This window comes from Brassica rapa, chromosome A01, assembly GCF_000309985.2.
Source record: "Brassica rapa cultivar Chiifu-401-42 chromosome A01, CAAS_Brap_v3.01, whole genome shotgun sequence".
Classification (NCBI taxonomy): domain Eukaryota; kingdom Viridiplantae; phylum Streptophyta; class Magnoliopsida; order Brassicales; family Brassicaceae; genus Brassica; species Brassica rapa.
In genome coordinates, this window is record NC_024795.2 from 24,500,944 (window position 1) to 24,519,000 (window position 18,057).

The following is an 18,057-nucleotide window of genomic DNA, read 5'->3' on the forward strand; positions in this document are numbered from 1 at the left end:
TGAAGTTTGTTCTGATTTATTTTAGTAAGTTTGTCAATTTACTTTGTCAATTTTCTCCATATATATATATATATATATATATGTAATAATTTGTTATTCAAAACTTTTCTATATTGCCTTTGTAATTTTAGTTTTATATGAATTAAAGATCTGTTGGATTTTTCTAATAGAAAATGCCTAAATAAACTAGTATGATGATTAATTTTTTCACAAAATAAAAATGTCACGTATAGAAGGAATGACTATTTGGTGAATAGTACAAATGGAAATAACCTTCACCATCTTTTTTTTTGTTACCAGCATGATTAAAATAAAAATAAAAAGTAAACGGTTTGGTGATGTATATCGGTGGTACAAAGTCAACGTGAATCTTTCTTGTAGATATATGTCCTAAATCTTGGTCTAGGCGGTGCCTAGGCGTCCACCTATATGAAAAATCGGGTCTACAAATGTTTTTCTAACACTGTTTAAAAAACAATGTGGTCTATACATTCAAAAAATTGGTCAATGCATTCGCCTAATCAACAATCCTATATGATTACTACCTAAGGATTTCATAAAAATTGTTTTTTGGTAAAATTTGGATTTATCGATTTCATGTAAATTAACTTCTACCAATTCATGCTAAGTTATCATGCATGAATGTTCATTGCACGGAGAACATGTTCCAGATTGAATAAAGAAAAATATTCCTTAGATCTGTTAAATTCATCTAATGGAAAGAGAAGGCAGACCACTCTACCGATGTAGCACTATCTTTCACCAATTCAAAGCAATGTGTTGCAAGCTCCACATCTAATATCTGCATGGTTTTCATACACTCCGAGGTCCAGATAAGGGCCTTGAATTCAGCATAAGGGGGGAGAGACATTAATATATATATATTCATTTCGCCCATCATTACATTTTTTGTTTCTGTTTTCTTGCAAAACCATCATGAACATGTAGATGAATCTGAGATCTTCGAGGCACCATCCATGTGACGTTCTAATGCGAATGAGGGAGATCCAAAAGATCTTTTGGTTTTTCTATTATCTCCTGTTTCTGAGCTTCATCCCAATTCTCCCATTCTATTTATGCGATACGAAGAATCTCACGAGAATCAACATATTTCTTTTTTAAAATTTAATTTCGAATTTTCAAGATGTGCCAAAGAATCCATATAGATAATATAATCATATGATGTGTCAAAATGTCTTGTTTATTTATTTTTATAGAAATAATATATATGTTTCTCGTATATTGTTTTGGCTAATCTTTTCAAAGCATTGATTTAATCTTGTTATTTTATCCTTAAAAAAATTAATTTCTGACACAATAATTTGAATTTTTACAAGAAACAAAATTATTGAGATATGGATATGTTATTGTAGGAAATTCAAAATACTATATCACTATATTTGTTATGTTTTCTTTCAAAAGTTAGACACATTGTATAGGAACATAGAACAAAAGTGTTACAAAGCTAGCCTATATTATCTTGCAGAATTTTGAAATAGTCTGTATTTTAAAAAACTAACAAAATGACTTATATATGTCCAACTCCAAATCTTAATCTTTAAAACACAATGCAATTCCAAATTTTCAGTGAAGTAATATGCTCTCAGTTACAATCATATATTCATATCTTGATAAAATAAAAAGATATTTTAATAGATTAACATTAAACTATAGTTACCTATTCGATATTTCATTACGTTAAAGCTGTAGTTCAACATGATAATTGTTTGCAACAAAAGAGTTTACAAGGAGAATGGTTAAAAGAAAAAATGTGTACCCAATCAGTTTGATGTATAATACAAAATTAGATGTACACATGTACAATTTAAAAGTAATGTACACATGAATTTTTATTTTAATTTTTTCATTAATAATTTAAATTTACGAAAATGCCCTTGTCTTCTTTCTTGGTCACTGTCGACCATAAACCTTAATTTCCGCCTCTCTCACCTATTTTTACGTTTCTTTACATTCTTCATTTGTTTTTAATGTATTTGTCCAGATCTAATAGATTTCAATTCTAATTTATGGTTTTACATTCAAAAGTTCAAACATAACTGTTTTTTTCTGATTTGTTGAACATTTTGTTCCAAATCCTACGGCTGAGTGCTACCTTCAGAAATATAACTTGACATATTTCAAAAGATAGACATAATAATAAAGATAATAATTGAGTTAAGTTAAATAAAATAAAAACATATATTATATTTAGTTAAGGCAATGGACACTCAAATCGAGATTTATTTAGTTAGTTTGTAACAAGAAGATGAGTTTGGTTAAACAAAACTACTCTAGTAGCAACAACTGTCGTAAAACTGCCTTTAAATGTAATATTTTCATTTTTAAATCAATCAAAATATATAAACCAATAACACCTGCTAAATAAAGATGGAATCAGATCTTTATTTATACGTTAACCAACTCTCGGATCCACCCACCCACCCGTGAAGTGTTCGGGGGCGGTTTAATATATTATAATCCTCTTTCCATTATTTTTAAAAAAGGAAAAGGGTAAAGTAGTAATTAACTATTATCTCCTTTTTCTCTCTCAATCGGAAACCCTCGTTAGGCTCGAGTATAAATACCGTTGTTACGTCCTCGTGGTAACCCCCTCGTCGCTGCGTCTCTCTCCCGCAACCTTACAGATTCGTTTTGATTCCCATCGATCGGAGAGAGAGAGAATAATTCAATAAGCGACCATGTTGGTGTACACTGATCTTCTCACCGGTAAGCTCAATCATTGTTTATTTGATTCACCATCATCGCTTCTATATTGTCGATTGAGCTATTCATTGATTTCGACTTGTTCTGCCTCGAATTTGGGTTTGAGATTAGATCTGTAATCGCATCTTAAGTTTTTCGTCGCGATTTGCAGCTGTAATCAATCCTGTTAGCGATTTAGATTAGGTTTCTCGTTAATTTGTAATTTTGTTAGTGATGGGCATAGTTATTGAATCTTATGATTAGATCTGTGATTGGTTAGTTTTTTTTAATTTTTGAATAGTTTAGATTGGATTTGGTAGAAATTATATATAATATGAATCACTGGATTGGTTTAATTGGTTATTGATTCAGGTGATGAGCTTCTCTCTGACTCTTTCCCGTACAAGGAGATTGAGAATGGTATTCTTTGGGAAGTTGAAGGAAAGGTCTGTGCCAACCCTTTACTCAGTATTCATCACCTTTGTTCTGATTTTTTTATGTTGATTTTTTTTTTTGGCTTTATATTTTAGTGGACTACTAAGGGATGTGTAGAGGTTAACATTGGTGCCAACCCATCTGCTGAGGAAGGCGGTGAGGACGAGGGTGTTGACGACTCTGTTGAAAAGGTTGTTGACATTGTCGACACCTTCAGGCTTCAGGAGCAGCCCACTTACGACAAGAAGGGTTTCATCGCCTATATCAAGAAGTACATCAAGCTTTTGACTCCCAAGCTCACCCCGGAACAGCAAGAAGAGTTCAAGAAGGGTATTGAGGGAGCTACCAAGTACTTGCTCCCAAAGCTCAAGGACTTCCAATTGTAAGTTTTTCCCCCTCTCGATCAAATTGTATTTTGATGCTCTGGTTCGTATGGAAAACTCATTTGTGTTTTGTTTTGATAGCTTTGTTGGGGAGGGGATGCACGATGACAGCACTATCGTCTTTGCTTACTACAAGGAAGGTGCTACGAACCCAACATTTTTGTACTTCGGACATGGTTTGAAGGAGGTCAAGTGCTGAGTGAAGAAGCTCTTCGGGGTTACTGTGGTCGGTCGCAGCGACTCTATGTTCCTTTATATTGTTGTGTGTTTCGTCTTCTCTTACTAAAATTACCATCAGCAGTTTTCTTTTCTTTCTACTTCTCGTCTCTGTTGCAAGATTCTTAAGTTATTAATCCGAAAACAATGGTTTGTTAGTTGAATTTTGGTTCGTCATTTACTTTTGTTTTCTTTGATTTTATCTCTCTCTCTCTTTGGTCTGATCTGTCAGTTACTATCAGATGAACCTTGCTTGTCTAATTTAAGCGTTGTAAACTCATCCCATAACTGAAACATTTTTGTCTTCTTCGAACATAAGTGTGTTGTCAACTCCGTATGTCTGCTTCGTATGGCAATCACATCTCATGTGCAACCTGTGTTATAATTCTATATCTTCTTGGTTCTAAGTTGTTATGCACAATCACTAATGTGGAGGTGATAGTAAACTTCGATTGTTGTCTGAACTTTACAATCTACGAGTACTCCAACCATGCTTGGTTTTGTTTTTTTCTCCTTAGTATTCCAATTTACCCTTCAAAAACTAACATTGATTGATCGAAAATAGAAAGAAATACGATGACCACGCCATAAGTTGAGAAAACGTTGGCTATGTACATTTAATAGTGTAAAAGATTATGTTTTCTTGAAGCTGCGTTGGTTTCTCAACATGATTTGATGTATGTGTTTTTGCCTATGTGTAGAGGAGATGACAACCAAAATGCGTTGTTACGTATCGTGTCTCAAGTAAAAGGAAACGTGATTTGGTCGGGTAGACGTACTCCAACTCTTTTGCCTCTAATTGTATTTGAAGTCATTATCTTCTATTCTTCTTCAGAGTTTCCTTGTTACCTTTCGCTTTTAGACAAATTAATAAGTCCACACTATTACCTTGTATCAACTTCTTAAGGTATATTTTCACGTGGTCACTTGACACTTGTAAATCTTAAAAGATGAGGTAGAATACGTAAAAGCTGCACAACACTAGAGACCAGAACTATTAAAATGGAGAGAAAAACAAAGAATTTGTTAGTTAAAATCAGAAATCCTTTAGATCAAAATGCTTTAGGATAAAGCAAACCTTTTTGATTCAAACGAAAGTAACCCACAAGCTTTGTTGTCCCACTTCTCTACTTTTGAATATTCTTGTTCTCGTAATATAATACACCACACAAACAAGTATCATAGTTCTTAACACACACATATGCATGATGATACCTCTACACATCACAAAAAAAAAAAAAAACTCAAGACTTCAATAATACAAAATATCATAGTGGTCAACAAGATAAAATAAATATGAAAGGAATATAGGAACAATGGTTATAATAAGAATATTAAATCATACCATGTACGAAAATTCCCAAAGTTGTGGCATTCATGTCGAGGAAAACTCATGTCATTTTCCTCAGACATATTCAAAATTTCATCTCTCAATTACTACTATTGTCCAAATCAAATATGATAGTAGTAGTGTAGTACCATAGTCATATTCAAATTTCACATCTCTACTGAAAACTCATGTCATTTGTCATCTAGAGAGAGTACCATAGTATTACTACTATCTATGGTCCAAATCAAAATATCCTATCAGTTTATGGAATTTGGTCAAATAAGGATGATTCAAACTATATAAATTTTCCTTTTGTTTAGTTTAGTTATATATCATTGATGACTGAGCTCAATGTAAATAAACTGATAGATGACAAAGATCGATTTCAACACTATCGTAGAAACAAAAAACATATAAGACAGCATACTGCAAATACCCATGCCGTTTCACAGAAGATCGTGTGGACTAGATATCACAATTTACAAAAGTAGGATAAATCAGTAAATGTTTCTGAAGTTAAAGGATGTTCTAATCTTTTTTTTTTTGTCATCTGGAATTTATTGAGCGGATCAGAGCCCAAAAGAGGCAAAGTCCAAAGACTATACAAACAAAAGGCCAAAATGGCCGAAGTAAAAGCCCAACAAACATGCCCACAACATAAAAACTAAACAATAGAAACCCGTTGAGGAAGGAAAAAGGCACGCTGCTCACCATGTGTCCGAACGCCCGGCGCTCAATGAACACGTGTCAGAGCACGAATTAGATCCTTCCACCGGAACCAGAACGAAGACGCGACGGAGCTTCACCGACGGCGAAAACGGACGACGGAAGAAACCGTTCAGGAAGAACAGTCTTCACAGAAGCTCGAACCGTAGAGTCGTAAACTGGCGGGTCTACGAATCGGAAAGATCCATCAACCGCCTTCAATCCATCTTCACCTCCGATTATCTTGCATGAACAAGCAGACATCTTTAATGATATAACTAAGCTTGAAGATGAGAAAACCCAAACGATTGGGAAGAAGAATCATCGGAGGATCCAATCGAGAGGCAGTCGGACTAAAGAAAACAGAGACGTAGATCGGACGGTGCCGGAATAAACCCGGACTGAAGCCGGCGTAAGCGATTCTAAGCAAGACGTCGCCTCCCGGAGACGAAAGCCGGCGATAGCGATTCTAAGGGAGACATCGCTTCCTGGAAACAGAAGCCGGCGGCTTTACCTTGTGGGAAGGATAAACCCCAGAGTCATAAGCCGACCAACCATCACTAAAGAAGCTGATAGATGTCGGAAAAGATCCCGTCAACTACAGAACATCGACGGAGATCAACAGGAACCGACTCTCTCTCTAAAAGATTTTTGAGAGATAAGAGAGAGAGTCGGTTGAAAACTCATCTTAGGATGTTCTAATCTAACTGTCAATTTTTTTAAAAAAAAGTTTAAACGGTTCGACTTTTTTTTAAAAAAATTTAAATTTAATATATATATTTTTAACTTGGTCTTATAACACTTTGTCAAATCTTCTTCAACGCCTCTCTTTCTCTCTCTCCGCCCATAGAAGAAAGAAAAATTTGAACAGAGCTTTCTCTCTCTCTCTCTCTCTGCATCGCTTAGGGTTATTTTCTTCCCAATCGGATCTGATTGTATTTTCAAATCGCAGATCTCTAATCTAATCGTTTTCCTCTGGTAATCATCGCTTACATCTTTTCTTTTTGTTGTTAATTCGATCTTCGTCTCGGCGTCTCTGATACAATCCATCGGTGGAATTTTCAGATTCGAAGAAAGTGAAAACGAGTTTGCTGCTTTCATGTTTGAATCTCCACATTGTGAGTTTTCCCTGCGATTGGAGATTCTGTAGATTGAATTTTGATATCTGATTTTTGTTTTTGGTTTGGGATGAAAGAGTTGGTTTCTATCAGATCTCTCAAGTTGGCTCCTCAAAGAAGATCGCAGCGCCACATGGGCGGCCATATGCAGCAGAGCAACGCTGCGGCCGCGACGGCGCTTTACGATGCGGCGGGACCCGCGAATGACGCTGGAGATGCTGTGATGGCACGGTGGCTACAATCCGCTGGATTGCAGCATCTCGGGTCTCCCGTTGCTTCCACAGGCAATAATGATCAGCGTCATCTTCCTAACCTTCTCATGCAGGTAATCTTGATTCTTTGTCTCTGTAATGTTTCAATAACTTGCATGCCTTTAGTTCTCCTGTTGTGGCCTACTCTAGCTGGTAAAAGTATGACACTTTTTGTATTAGACCCGCATAGCCAAGTCTTGGTAGACGAATGTAGGATTGTGTCCCTTTTATGTATATTAAAGGAGAGAGCTTGGGATGTTTTTGACCATCCATGTGAATGAGAACAGTTATTATGTTAGATTGTTTGTTTCAGGATGTTGGTAATTTCTCTTTTGATTGGTCAATTTTTATTTTGCTTGCGCTTGGAATATATGTTTCAGGGAGCAATAGAATTACTCTAGTTGGTAAAAGTCTGACAATTTTGTATTAGACTCAGATAGCCAAGTTTTGATAGAGCTTTGCTTCGCTGCATCCTAAGCATAATTGTGTAGGACTACAAAAAAAAAAAAAAAAACTGAGAGACGAATGTAGGATTGTTTCTCTTTTATGTATATTAGTTGAGCTTGGAAAGTTGAAATTTTTTTACCATCCATGGGAATGTGAATACGCATCATGTTTGTTTTCAGGGATGTTAGTAATGTCTCTTTCTATAGGTGAATTTCTTTGCTATAGAAACTTCTGTGGCTGGCTCTTGTTTTTGTTTGTATGAAGGGGAATTTGAAGCCTCCTTTGTGGTGTTTTGCGGTATCTGGTAGGGTTATGGAGCGCAGACTGCTGAAGAGAAGCAGAGACTGTTCAATTTAATGAGAAATCTTAATTTTAACGGGGAGTCGACTTCCGAATCGTATACACCGACTTATCAGGCATCAGCAGCTATGCCTTCCTCGGAAGGATTTTTTTCACCCGAGTTCAGAGGTGATTTTGGAGCTGGATTAATGGATCTTCATGCAATGGATGATACAGAGCTGCTATCTGAGGTACGTTTGGAAGAAGAACTAGTACAGAGTTTATTCATAGTTATACATAGAATAGAAAAACAGCACATTTTATTCATTGTCTATTCTTGACTTGCAAACTTGCAACTCGGTTGTTAATAGTGGAACTGCCAATTTTACATTGTCGTCGTGAGCCCCACTTAATCCATTGGCTTGGTGTGCATGCGATCTATCTGGGAGACTTTTGTTAGACAAATTTCGATCTGGACACTCAAAAGGAATTAACGAGAGATGGCAGTTATAGGCTTGATTTCATTAGAAAAGCCTACGTATGAAAATGCCGATTGCATTTGCTAATTCGTAAAGAAAGGGATTATCCATGTCAAAGTTGTCAACTTTTGTAATATATCATTTTCCTTTCATTTTGCAGCATGTGATCACCGAACCCTTTGAGCCGTCACCTTTCATGCCTAGTGTGAATAAAGAATTTGAAGAAGATTTTAATTTGCCAGCTAATCGTCAACAACGGCAACAAACAGATGCTGAACCTTTGGGCTCATTGCCTAAGAGTGAAAAAGAAAATACCAGTGTAGCCAAGATTAAAGTAGTGGTAAGGCATTCATTTGAGCAGTAACTGTTTCTTAACTACGTGATTGTTTTTAAGCAACGTTCACTATGACTAGGGCTCATTGGGAACCGTTGTTTGTTGTCTTCACTCTCTAGGTAAGGAAAAGACCCCTAAATAAGAAAGAAATAGCTAGAAAGGAGGAGGATGTCGTGACCGTGTCTGATAATTCTTTGACTGTCCATGAGCCCAAGCTGAAGGTTTGTGTGTAGTCTTCATTTAAGATAATAATGGCATCCATGATTCAGTTAAACAACTGAACGATGGCATCTGATATTGAGAGAATCATAATCTTGTTGGTGCAGGTGGATTTGACAGCTTATGTGGAAAATCATGAGTTCTGCTTTGATGCTGTTCTAGATGAGGATGTTTCAAATGATGAGGTAATTTAATAATTCAAACGTATTGGAGTCCATAGCAAATTCTAGCAGGAGTACATGATGCAACCTTGGGCTGTGACAGATTTATGAATGGATACATTAAAGCTTTGTAGATTTTTAAAGCTTTACTCTGCTTTGATGTTGCTTGCTGTTTCCTTGAACAGGTGTACCGGGCCACGATTGAGCCGATAATTCCCATTATTTTCCAAAGAACAAAGGCTACATGTTTTGCATATGGTCAAACAGGTATACAATGGCAGTAATGTTAATTCGAAAATATTAGATGATGATATATCTTCTTGATGTCATTTCATGGCCCTGATGATGTTTTGCTTTATTCAGGTAGTGGTAAGACATACACAATGAAACCACTACCCATACGAGCTGTTGAAGATCTAATGAGGTTGTTGCGTCAACCAGTATATAGCAATCAGAGGTTTAAATTGTGGCTCAGCTATTTTGAGATATATGGTGGAAAGCTGTTTGATCTTCTCAGTGAGAGAAAGTTAGTGTTCTTTCTCTTTCTCATTTCTTCTTTAAGTCATAATTTTAGATGTTTTATGTTTTTTCTTTTCTTTTGGCATATACATTTTTCTTTATGCTTTGAATTGTTATTTTGGTATCTTTAAATTAATTGCCCCCCTTAAAAGATGTTATGAAATTGTAAACATTGTCACTTTTCATCACCAGTCTCCATGCTTTCACTGATGTCCACAATTGCAAATGCAAGTTTTGAGTTGTCTAAATCATTCAGTTATTGTCGAGCAGGAAACTTTGCATGCGAGAAGATGGTAGACAACAAGTTTGCATTGTTGGCCTGCAAGAGTATGAAGTTTCAGATGTTCAAATTGTAAAGGACTTCATCGAGAAAGGAAATGCTGAAAGGAGCACTGGGTCTACTGGAGCAAATGAGGAATCTTCTAGATCACATGCTATCTTACAGCTTGTTGTAAAGAAGCATGTTGAGGTAAAAGAAACTAGACGCAAAAACAATGATGCCAAGGAATTGCCTGGGAAAGTTGTTGGGAAGATTTCTTTCATTGACCTTGCTGGCAGTGAAAGAGGTGCAGACACCACAGACAATGACCGCCAAACAAGGTAAGGATGCTCTTTTCTATGCCTCTTTTTGGACTTGTGGGTTTGATGGCGTGGCACTATGTTTTACTTTAGGACCACTACTCTCTTGATCTTTAGTTTAAACACGGTTGATTTTGCTTAGGATTGAAGGAGCGGAAATCAATAAGAGTCTCTTGGCTCTTAAGGAATGTATACGTGCACTGGACAATGACCAACTACATATACCATTCCGTGGAAGCAAACTAACCGAAGTGCTCCGTGACTCGTTCGTTGGAAACTCAAGAACGGTGATGATATCATGCATCTCTCCGAGTGTAGGATCGTGTGAACATACCCTCAATACACTAAGATATGCTGATCGGTATGTTTTGTACAAACGTTAGACTAATTCTGAGTTCCAGCCCTTCTTAACCTGTTTGTTATATATGGAACAAACAGGGTCAAAAGTCTATCGAAAAGTGGGAACAGCAAGAAAGATCAAACTGCCAATTCAATGCCTCCGGTTAACAAGGAAGCTTTGCTAGCCTCAAACGATGTGGAAGATATCTTTGAGCCTCCACAGGAAGTGAATGTACAAGAAACAGGGAGGAGGATCGAGAAAGAAAGCTACGCTACTTCGAGTACTGACTTCAGACAACCTACAAGTTTTCGAGAGGAAAGTGGAATCCCATCAATCTCAATGGACAAAGGGAGATCAGAGACGAACAACAATTCTTTTGGTGGCTCCGCTAGTCAGAGGAACCACTTGTCTTCGTATCCCCAAGAGACTTCAGACCGTGAAGAGAAAGTGAAGAAAGTGTCACCACCTCGTGGGAAAGGGTTGCGGGAAGAAAAGCCAGACAGAACACAAAACTTGTCTAAAAGAGATGCCAGGTCATCGGATATACCTACCTTGACAAGCTTTAGACAGAACACAAGCGAAGCTGCTTCAAGGCAGTATGAAACTGATACTTCGCTTGATGAAAACATTGACGCACTGCTGAAGGTAATAAATACTCACTTAACATCTACGACAAGAGACTATCTTCCTAATCCTAACAGTTATGATAACCATCGGTTCAGGAAGAAGAAGCTCTGATTGCAGCACACAGAAAAGAAATAGAGGATACAATGGAGATTGTTCGCGAGGTAAGTAAACGTAACTAAATGACTATTCGATTTTAGAGATTATCATCGCTTTGTTCAATTTTTGTTTTGTTTTGTTTTTACATATCTTGATCAGGAAATGAAGCTTCTAGCGGAGGTAGACCAACCAGGAAGCATGATAGAAAACTACGTAACGCAACTGAGCTTTGTCTTGTCACGGAAAGCAGCGGGGCTTGTCAGTCTCCAAGCGAGGCTAGCTCGGTTCCAACACCGTCTCAAGGAACAAGAGATACTGAGCCGTAAGAGAGTTCCTCCTCGGTAGTTGGTAGAAGAAAGGAAACTACAGAACGACTTTTGTGTGTGGTGTTGTCAAGTGTGAAAGTTTGCTTGGGACACAATGAAGAAAGAAATTGAAATTTTAGTTTCAGTTTCTGCAAAAAAATATGGTGATCTCTTCTTGAATCATGTTTGTGAATTTATTTCACTTTATTTTTTTAAATCTATTATAAAATTATACCTTTTGTGTTTCTTATTTTTCTCTAACTATCCTTTCTAAAAGTGAGCACAACAGTAGTAGTGTATTGTTTTTATTTTATTTATCAGTAAATTAAAAATATAAAATATTAACAAATTTAAATTTTTTGGGAATGGAAGCTCTCTCCTCACTCTTCGTGTTTCTCTATTGAGAGACTCATGAAAGAAAAGAAACCTTGCTGTGAATGCTCTTGTGACACATTAAATACCAAATATAAGCCAAAAAGTAGTGAAATGTGATTGAACCATGAAATTCCACAAACCGAATATAACCGGAGAAAACCAAAAAATTGGTTGGAGTAATTGATTTCGCAACGCTTCAAATGGGAAGTCGCGGATGCACCTGAAACTTAGATATCAGTTTTACCAAGTGTAAAATATCTACTGTATTCATTTAAAATCAGATATTAGTGGAACTTTAATACAAAACTCCGCTTTGAAACACAACAATAAATCTCCACTTGAAAATTCCATATGCTAGTTACATAACCAATATTCAATAATAAAATAATTTCATTAAGTTCAGTATTCACACTTATATCCTTTTTATTGGTTAAAAAGGAAAAATTCATAAAAATTTGATCAAGAGCATTTCCTCAAACACAATTGAGACCTTAAATACAAACAAAAGATCTAACATAATGTGACATAAATCATTATCTTCAAACATTCAAATCATCTTACTATAATCTAATCATGATCAAACTAAATATTAGATCATAAAAATCATGAATTACAAATAAATAGACATAAACATAATAAAAATTGATAAAAATATAAGAGATATATGATGAATAAACAATGACTAGAGTAGTGTATGAAGATTAAAATCAATCCAAACACATAAATATTTTGATGTTGAAAGACAAAATTTGGGCAAACATAATATGTTTCCAGTACTTTAGTAAATAAGAAAATAGAAAGTCACATTTATCAATGTGGTGAGCTAAAATTCATCTATCAAATACAAGCTAGAGTTAAGAAGATTAACTACGGATGTAACTTGGTTTTATTAGAGGTTGATAGCGACGAATTCTGTAAAGATAGGTCTCCGTTGTTTTTTTTCAGACATTCCACATCTATGAAGAAATCATATGAAACTATCTTAATTAAATTATTATGAGAAGTGTTATCACTTGTTATTTTTAACGATATTGATTATTTTTCATCATAATTTTTGTAAATCGTTACCAGTTGTATGCAGGTAAACCACATATCAAGGTATAAAACGCTAAACCTTCCAAAATACTACATATTTGGAGGGTTGGTATTTGTGTCTTTCACTCATGCATACATTGAAGATGATGTGATTTATGTCGGTTGCGATTCTCTCCTATATGAAACATAATCAAAGGCAAAATAATTTGAAACTAGAGAATAGTACTGGTCATGTTTTATCATGTGCGTTATTCTGTTTGTTAGAACTCTAAATGATTCTTTATTTAACACTTATTATGTTATCTTCTATTGATTCAAATTTTGAAGTTCCAAAAGTTCAATCATGTGAAATAATTTGTTTTTTTATATAAGTGTTGAGAGATGATAATCATGACATTAGTCAAGATTTTATATGCTTAAAAGATTTTCTGGTAACTACCATATCTGATACTTTTTCTTAGTTTTTAACTGAACCATTTAGTTCTTTGAAAAACTATATACTGGAAACATATACATAAGGAATGGATTGAAAGTGAAAAGTCTTAATCTCATTGAGCTCGTAGAGAGATGTTGTATTGAATATTTAAGAATGATTTACAAGAGGGAGAAGTGTGATCCTCCACTATGAATCCACCAAAAAACAACAATTGAGATTTTGGAATGTTAAAGCATTTTCTTCTCCAACTCTAAGAATCTCAAAAAGGCAGTGACTAATTTTGGGTTTTATTCTAGATTTGTAAGTTTCTAAAGTTATGAGTATGATTTTAAAATAACATAAAATGAATGTTTGGTGTATTTTTGTTGACTTAAAATTATTTGTTTTGCTAATTCCAATTTATGTCTCTGAAAACCCAACCAAAAATCCCTCTGCTTCTTTGTAAATGACACTTCATAATCTTTTTTATGTTTCAAAATACTTGACGTTTTCAGAAAACTATGAAAAATATAATGACATATTCTCTATGTGCCTTTGTATTATTCTCTTAGTCAACAAACTTAAGTTTCAAAATGGAACAACTCTACTCTACTCTAAGGTGTTTTGCGAAAGATGATAGTCGATTGATGAAAAAAATAGAAAAAAATATTGTACTAGATGCCTTATTTTGTGTGAAAGTTATAAACCTCATCTTAAAAAAACGAAGGTAGTAACATTTTATTTCATTTGGTGCATCTCAGTTTTGTTTTTCACTGAATCCAACAAAGAAATGATGTCAATTCGATTACAACAACATTGGAAAGTGAGGAGGAGTTTGAATCGAAGCTTTGATGAGGATTGATGAATGAATTCCAGCGAGATTCTGGTGAGAATCGATGAAGATGGCAATGTGTGAAAAGTTTGTTAGCGAATGTATAGCTCTGATACCATATGAGTAAATAATATCATTCTCATTAATTAGTAAAAATGTACAAGTGTGTGTTTATATACATATATACTTGACTCAAGACTAAACCAATCCTATAAACTGAAATCTATGACTCTATTTACATTTGGTTTACACAATACCAGAATACAAGGACTCCTCAATATACAGACTCGGTATGTACATTAATATATAACATCCGTTGCATAATTAATATTTTACGTGTAAGTTATATTTATACAACATTAAATTTCATTTACGATGGAAACAACAATTTTATCTCCTTCTCTACCATGGAGAATCTGCCTTAGAACTCAACACATCCTCTGCAAAGGATATTGAAAATGTCAACCTTATCACCAAGATACACATATGCGATGTCGTTTGGATCAACGGGGATACTTTCAGGAAAACTCATAAGGAGAAAACCACTGTCAATCGAACCGGAGGATCTGAGCCTACATGGAATCACTCCGTCAAGTTTTCCCTCGATCAAACGTTAGCCCATGAAGGACGTTTAATTCTCATCGTGAAATTTGGAGAAGTCCAAGTCCCAGTTCTTAAGCTTCTCAATTCGGCATCTTTTAACTGTGAAATTATACTTACTTAACAAACAATGGTAGAAAACTTAATACTGATAGTTATGATAATTCCGGTTCAGGAAGAAGAAGTTTTAATAGCAGCACACCGAAAAGAAATCGAGGATACAATGGAGATTGTTCGCGAGGTAATAAACATAACTAAGTGACTATTAGATTCTAGATTATCATGGCTTTGTTAATTTCTTTTACATATCTTGATTAGGAAATATTGAAGCTTCTAGCGGAGGTGGACCAACCAGGAAGCATGATAGAAAACTACGTAACGCAACTGAGCTTTGTCTTGTCCCGGAAAGCAGCGGGGAAGCGAGACTTGCTCGGTTCCAACACCGTCTCAAGGAACAAGAGATGCTGAGCCGTAAGAGAGTTCCCCCCCCAGTAGTTGGTTGAAGAAAATAAGCTAAAGAATGACTTTTATGTGGTGTTGTCAAGTGTGAAAGTTGCTAGGGACGCAATGAATGAAGAAGAGAGTGAAATTTTAGTTTCAGTTTCAGCAAACAAAATGGTGATCTCTTCTTGAATCATGTATTGTGAATTTATTTATTTTTTATTTTTTAAAATCTATTATAAAATTATACCTTTTGTATTTCTTATTTTTCTCTAACTATCCTTTCAAAAAGTGGCACAACAATAGTAGTGTATTGTTTTTATTTGATAACTTTAGATTCTTGGGATGAAACATTAGTGAGCACATACGTAAAGCCCAAGTGTAAACCCAAAAGTAGTGAAATGTGATTAAATTCTACAAACCGGATATAACCGGAGGAAACCAAACAATTGGTAGTTGATTTCGCAACGGTTCAATGGCAAGTCGCCGATGCACCTGAACTGAAACTTAAAATCCAATCCTCCGATGTTTCTAAGCCTTCTCGACTCATGTATCCGATCACAGAACCTAATCCTAGGCCAAATCATTCACCAGCACCTTCTCAAACGCTCCCTCACACTGACTTCCTCCACCGTGCTCGTCAAACTAACCCGCCTCTACGCATCATGCAACGAAGTGAAACTTGCACGCCACGCGTTCGACGAAATTCCTCACCCAAGAACCAATCCCATCCCCTGGGACGTGATGATCAGATCCTACGCATCGAACGATTACCCGGAAAAGGCTTTGGATTTGTATTACAATATGCTGAGCTCTGGCGTTAGACCCACGAAGTACACGTACCCTTTTGCCCTGAAGGCGTGTGCTGCTCTGCGAGCGATTGAAGATGGTAAGCTGATACATACCCATGCGAAAGGTAGTGGATTTAGTGATGATTTGTATGTGTGTACTGCCCTGGTCGATTTCTATGCTAAATGTGGAGCACTAGATATAGCAATCCAGGTGCTCGACGAAATGCCAGAGAGAGATGTTGTTGCTTGGAACGCTTTGATTTCTGGGTTTTCTTTGTGTTCCGGTTTAGCTGATGTTATTGCATTGTTTAAGGATATGCGTAGAAGAGATGGGCTGAGCCCTAATTTATCCACCATCGTTGGGATGTTTCCTGCGTTAGGAAGGTCTAATTGTGCTTTGAAAGAAGGAAAGTCACTTCATGGGTACTGCATAAGAATGGGGTTTAGTGATGATGTTTTTTTTAAGACGGGAATCTTGGATGTATATTCGAAAAGCAAGTGCATTGTCTACGCGAGGAGAGTTTTTGATTCGGGCTGTTTAAAGAATGAGGTGACGTGGAGTGCTATGATTGGAGGCTACATAGAAAATGAGATGATGATGGAAGCTGGGGGATTGTTTTTACAGATGTTGGGTGATAGAGATATGGCAGTTGTGACGCCGGTTGCCATTGGGCTTATTCTGATGGGTTGTGCGAGGTTTGGAGATGTGAATGGAGGGAGATGTGTGCATTGCTACGCGGTTAAAGCAGGCTTTATCTCAGACTTAACCGTTGGAAACACTGTGATTTCTTTTTACGCCAAGTATGGAAGCTTGTGTGATGCTTTTAGGCAGTTTAGTGAGATTGGCTTGAAAGATATAGTTTCTTATAACTCTCTTATCTCTGGCTGTGTGGAGAACTGTCGCGCCGAAGAGAGTCTGTGTCTGTTTCGTGATATGAAATGTTCTGGAGTTCGTCCAGATATAACAACGTTGCTTGGTGTTTTGACCGCTTGCTCTCACTTGGCTGCTTTGAGACACGGTTTCAGTTGCCACGGGTACTGTGGTGTTCACGGCTATGCTGTTAATACAACCATTTGTAACGCGTTGATTGATATGTACACAAAGTGCGGGAAACTCGATGTCGCCAAGAGAGTTTTCGACACGATGCATAAGCGGGATACAGTTTCGTGGAATACTATGATGTTTGGATTTGGAAACCACGGCCTTGGCAAAGAAGCTCTTTCTCTGTTCGATAGTATGCGGGACGCAGGTGTGAGCCCAGACGATGTGACTTTTCTTGCTCTTCTGTCTGCTTGTAGCCATTCAGGACTTGTGGATGAAGGGAGACAAGTGTTCAACTCTCTGACTCGCGGAGATTTTAGCTTCACCCCAAGGATAGACCATTATAATTGCATGGCTGATCTCCTAGCTCGTGCCGGATACTTGGATGAAGCGTATGATCTTGTCAACAAGATGCCGTTTGAGCCAGACGTTAATGTGTTGGGTACACTTCTCTCTGCTTGTATGACGTACAAGAGTGTGGAGCTTGGGGATAAAGTGTCGAAAAAGATGCACAGTCTTGGAGGAACAACAGGAAGCTTTGTTCTTTTATCCAACACCTATTCAGCTGTTGAAAGATGGGAAGAGGCAGAGATTATTAGAACGACTCAGAAGAAAACAGGGCTGCACAAGACCCCGGGTTATAGCTGGGTTGATGTTTAACTGATAGATTGGTTTGAGAATTCGTGGAAGTCAGGCACTGTCGCAATTTAGCTGGAGACATTGTTTCAAGTGATGTTAACAAACACAGACACAGTGAAACATACTAGGATTGTTTTCTGAATCCAAGGCTTTGATATAAACAAGTCTTAAGGATGGTTGAGCAAGAAAGTCCGGATTTAGTATCCGTGGGATCTTGCGTTCTGGTCTCTACGAGTTGATTACTTGAAGAAGAAGGTATTGTTACGTGTTTAACAGACCAGGCCCAAAACGGCCCATTTGAACATCCCGACCAAACGTAGTTAAGTCTAGCGTTATCAGCCGCCGTTCTGTCTGATTCAGC

The 18,057-nt window shown here is 36.6% G+C and overlaps 3 protein-coding genes across 4 annotated transcripts; all 3 read left to right on the plus strand.

The window, feature by feature from the left end:
- The first annotated feature begins 2,471 nt into the window (after positions 1-2,471).
- Positions 2,472-3,934, plus strand: LOC103839914 (translationally-controlled tumor protein homolog). The gene is made up of 4 exons (XM_009116405.3): positions 2,472-2,727; positions 3,076-3,149; positions 3,234-3,520; positions 3,603-3,934. The coding sequence occupies exons 1-4, from the start codon at positions 2,700-2,702 to the stop codon at positions 3,718-3,720; spliced, it is 507 nt and encodes a 168-aa protein (XP_009114653.1). The 5' UTR covers positions 2,472-2,699; the 3' UTR covers positions 3,721-3,934.
- A 2,617-nt stretch (positions 3,935-6,551) lies between these two features.
- LOC103839923 (kinesin-like protein KIN-13A) lies at positions 6,552-11,814 on the plus strand. Of its 2 annotated transcripts, none has more exons than XM_009116412.3 (14): positions 6,552-6,750; positions 6,838-6,890; positions 6,968-7,215; positions 7,897-8,118; positions 8,507-8,686; positions 8,800-8,901; positions 9,007-9,084; positions 9,246-9,327; positions 9,424-9,586; positions 9,850-10,179; positions 10,301-10,519; positions 10,597-11,143; positions 11,221-11,286; positions 11,381-11,814. In XM_009116412.3, exons 3-14 carry the CDS (start codon positions 7,024-7,026, stop codon positions 11,564-11,566), a joined length of 2,367 nt encoding a protein of 788 aa, XP_009114660.1. In that variant the 5' UTR covers positions 6,552-6,750; positions 6,838-6,890; positions 6,968-7,023; the 3' UTR covers positions 11,567-11,814. The 2 variants fall into 2 exon arrangements, with proteins under 2 accessions (XP_009114660.1, XP_009114666.1); XM_009116418.3 differs by having other exon boundaries at positions 6,559-6,750; positions 6,984-7,215; positions 11,381-11,797.
- Positions 11,815-12,072: 258 nt separating this feature from the next.
- On the plus strand, positions 12,073-17,772 carry LOC103839938 (pentatricopeptide repeat-containing protein At3g16610). The gene has a single exon (XM_009116426.3). It carries the CDS (start codon positions 15,750-15,752, stop codon positions 17,715-17,717), a length of 1,968 nt encoding a protein of 655 aa, XP_009114674.1. The 5' UTR covers positions 12,073-15,749; the 3' UTR covers positions 17,718-17,772.
- The last annotated feature ends 285 nt before the right edge of the window (positions 17,773-18,057 follow it).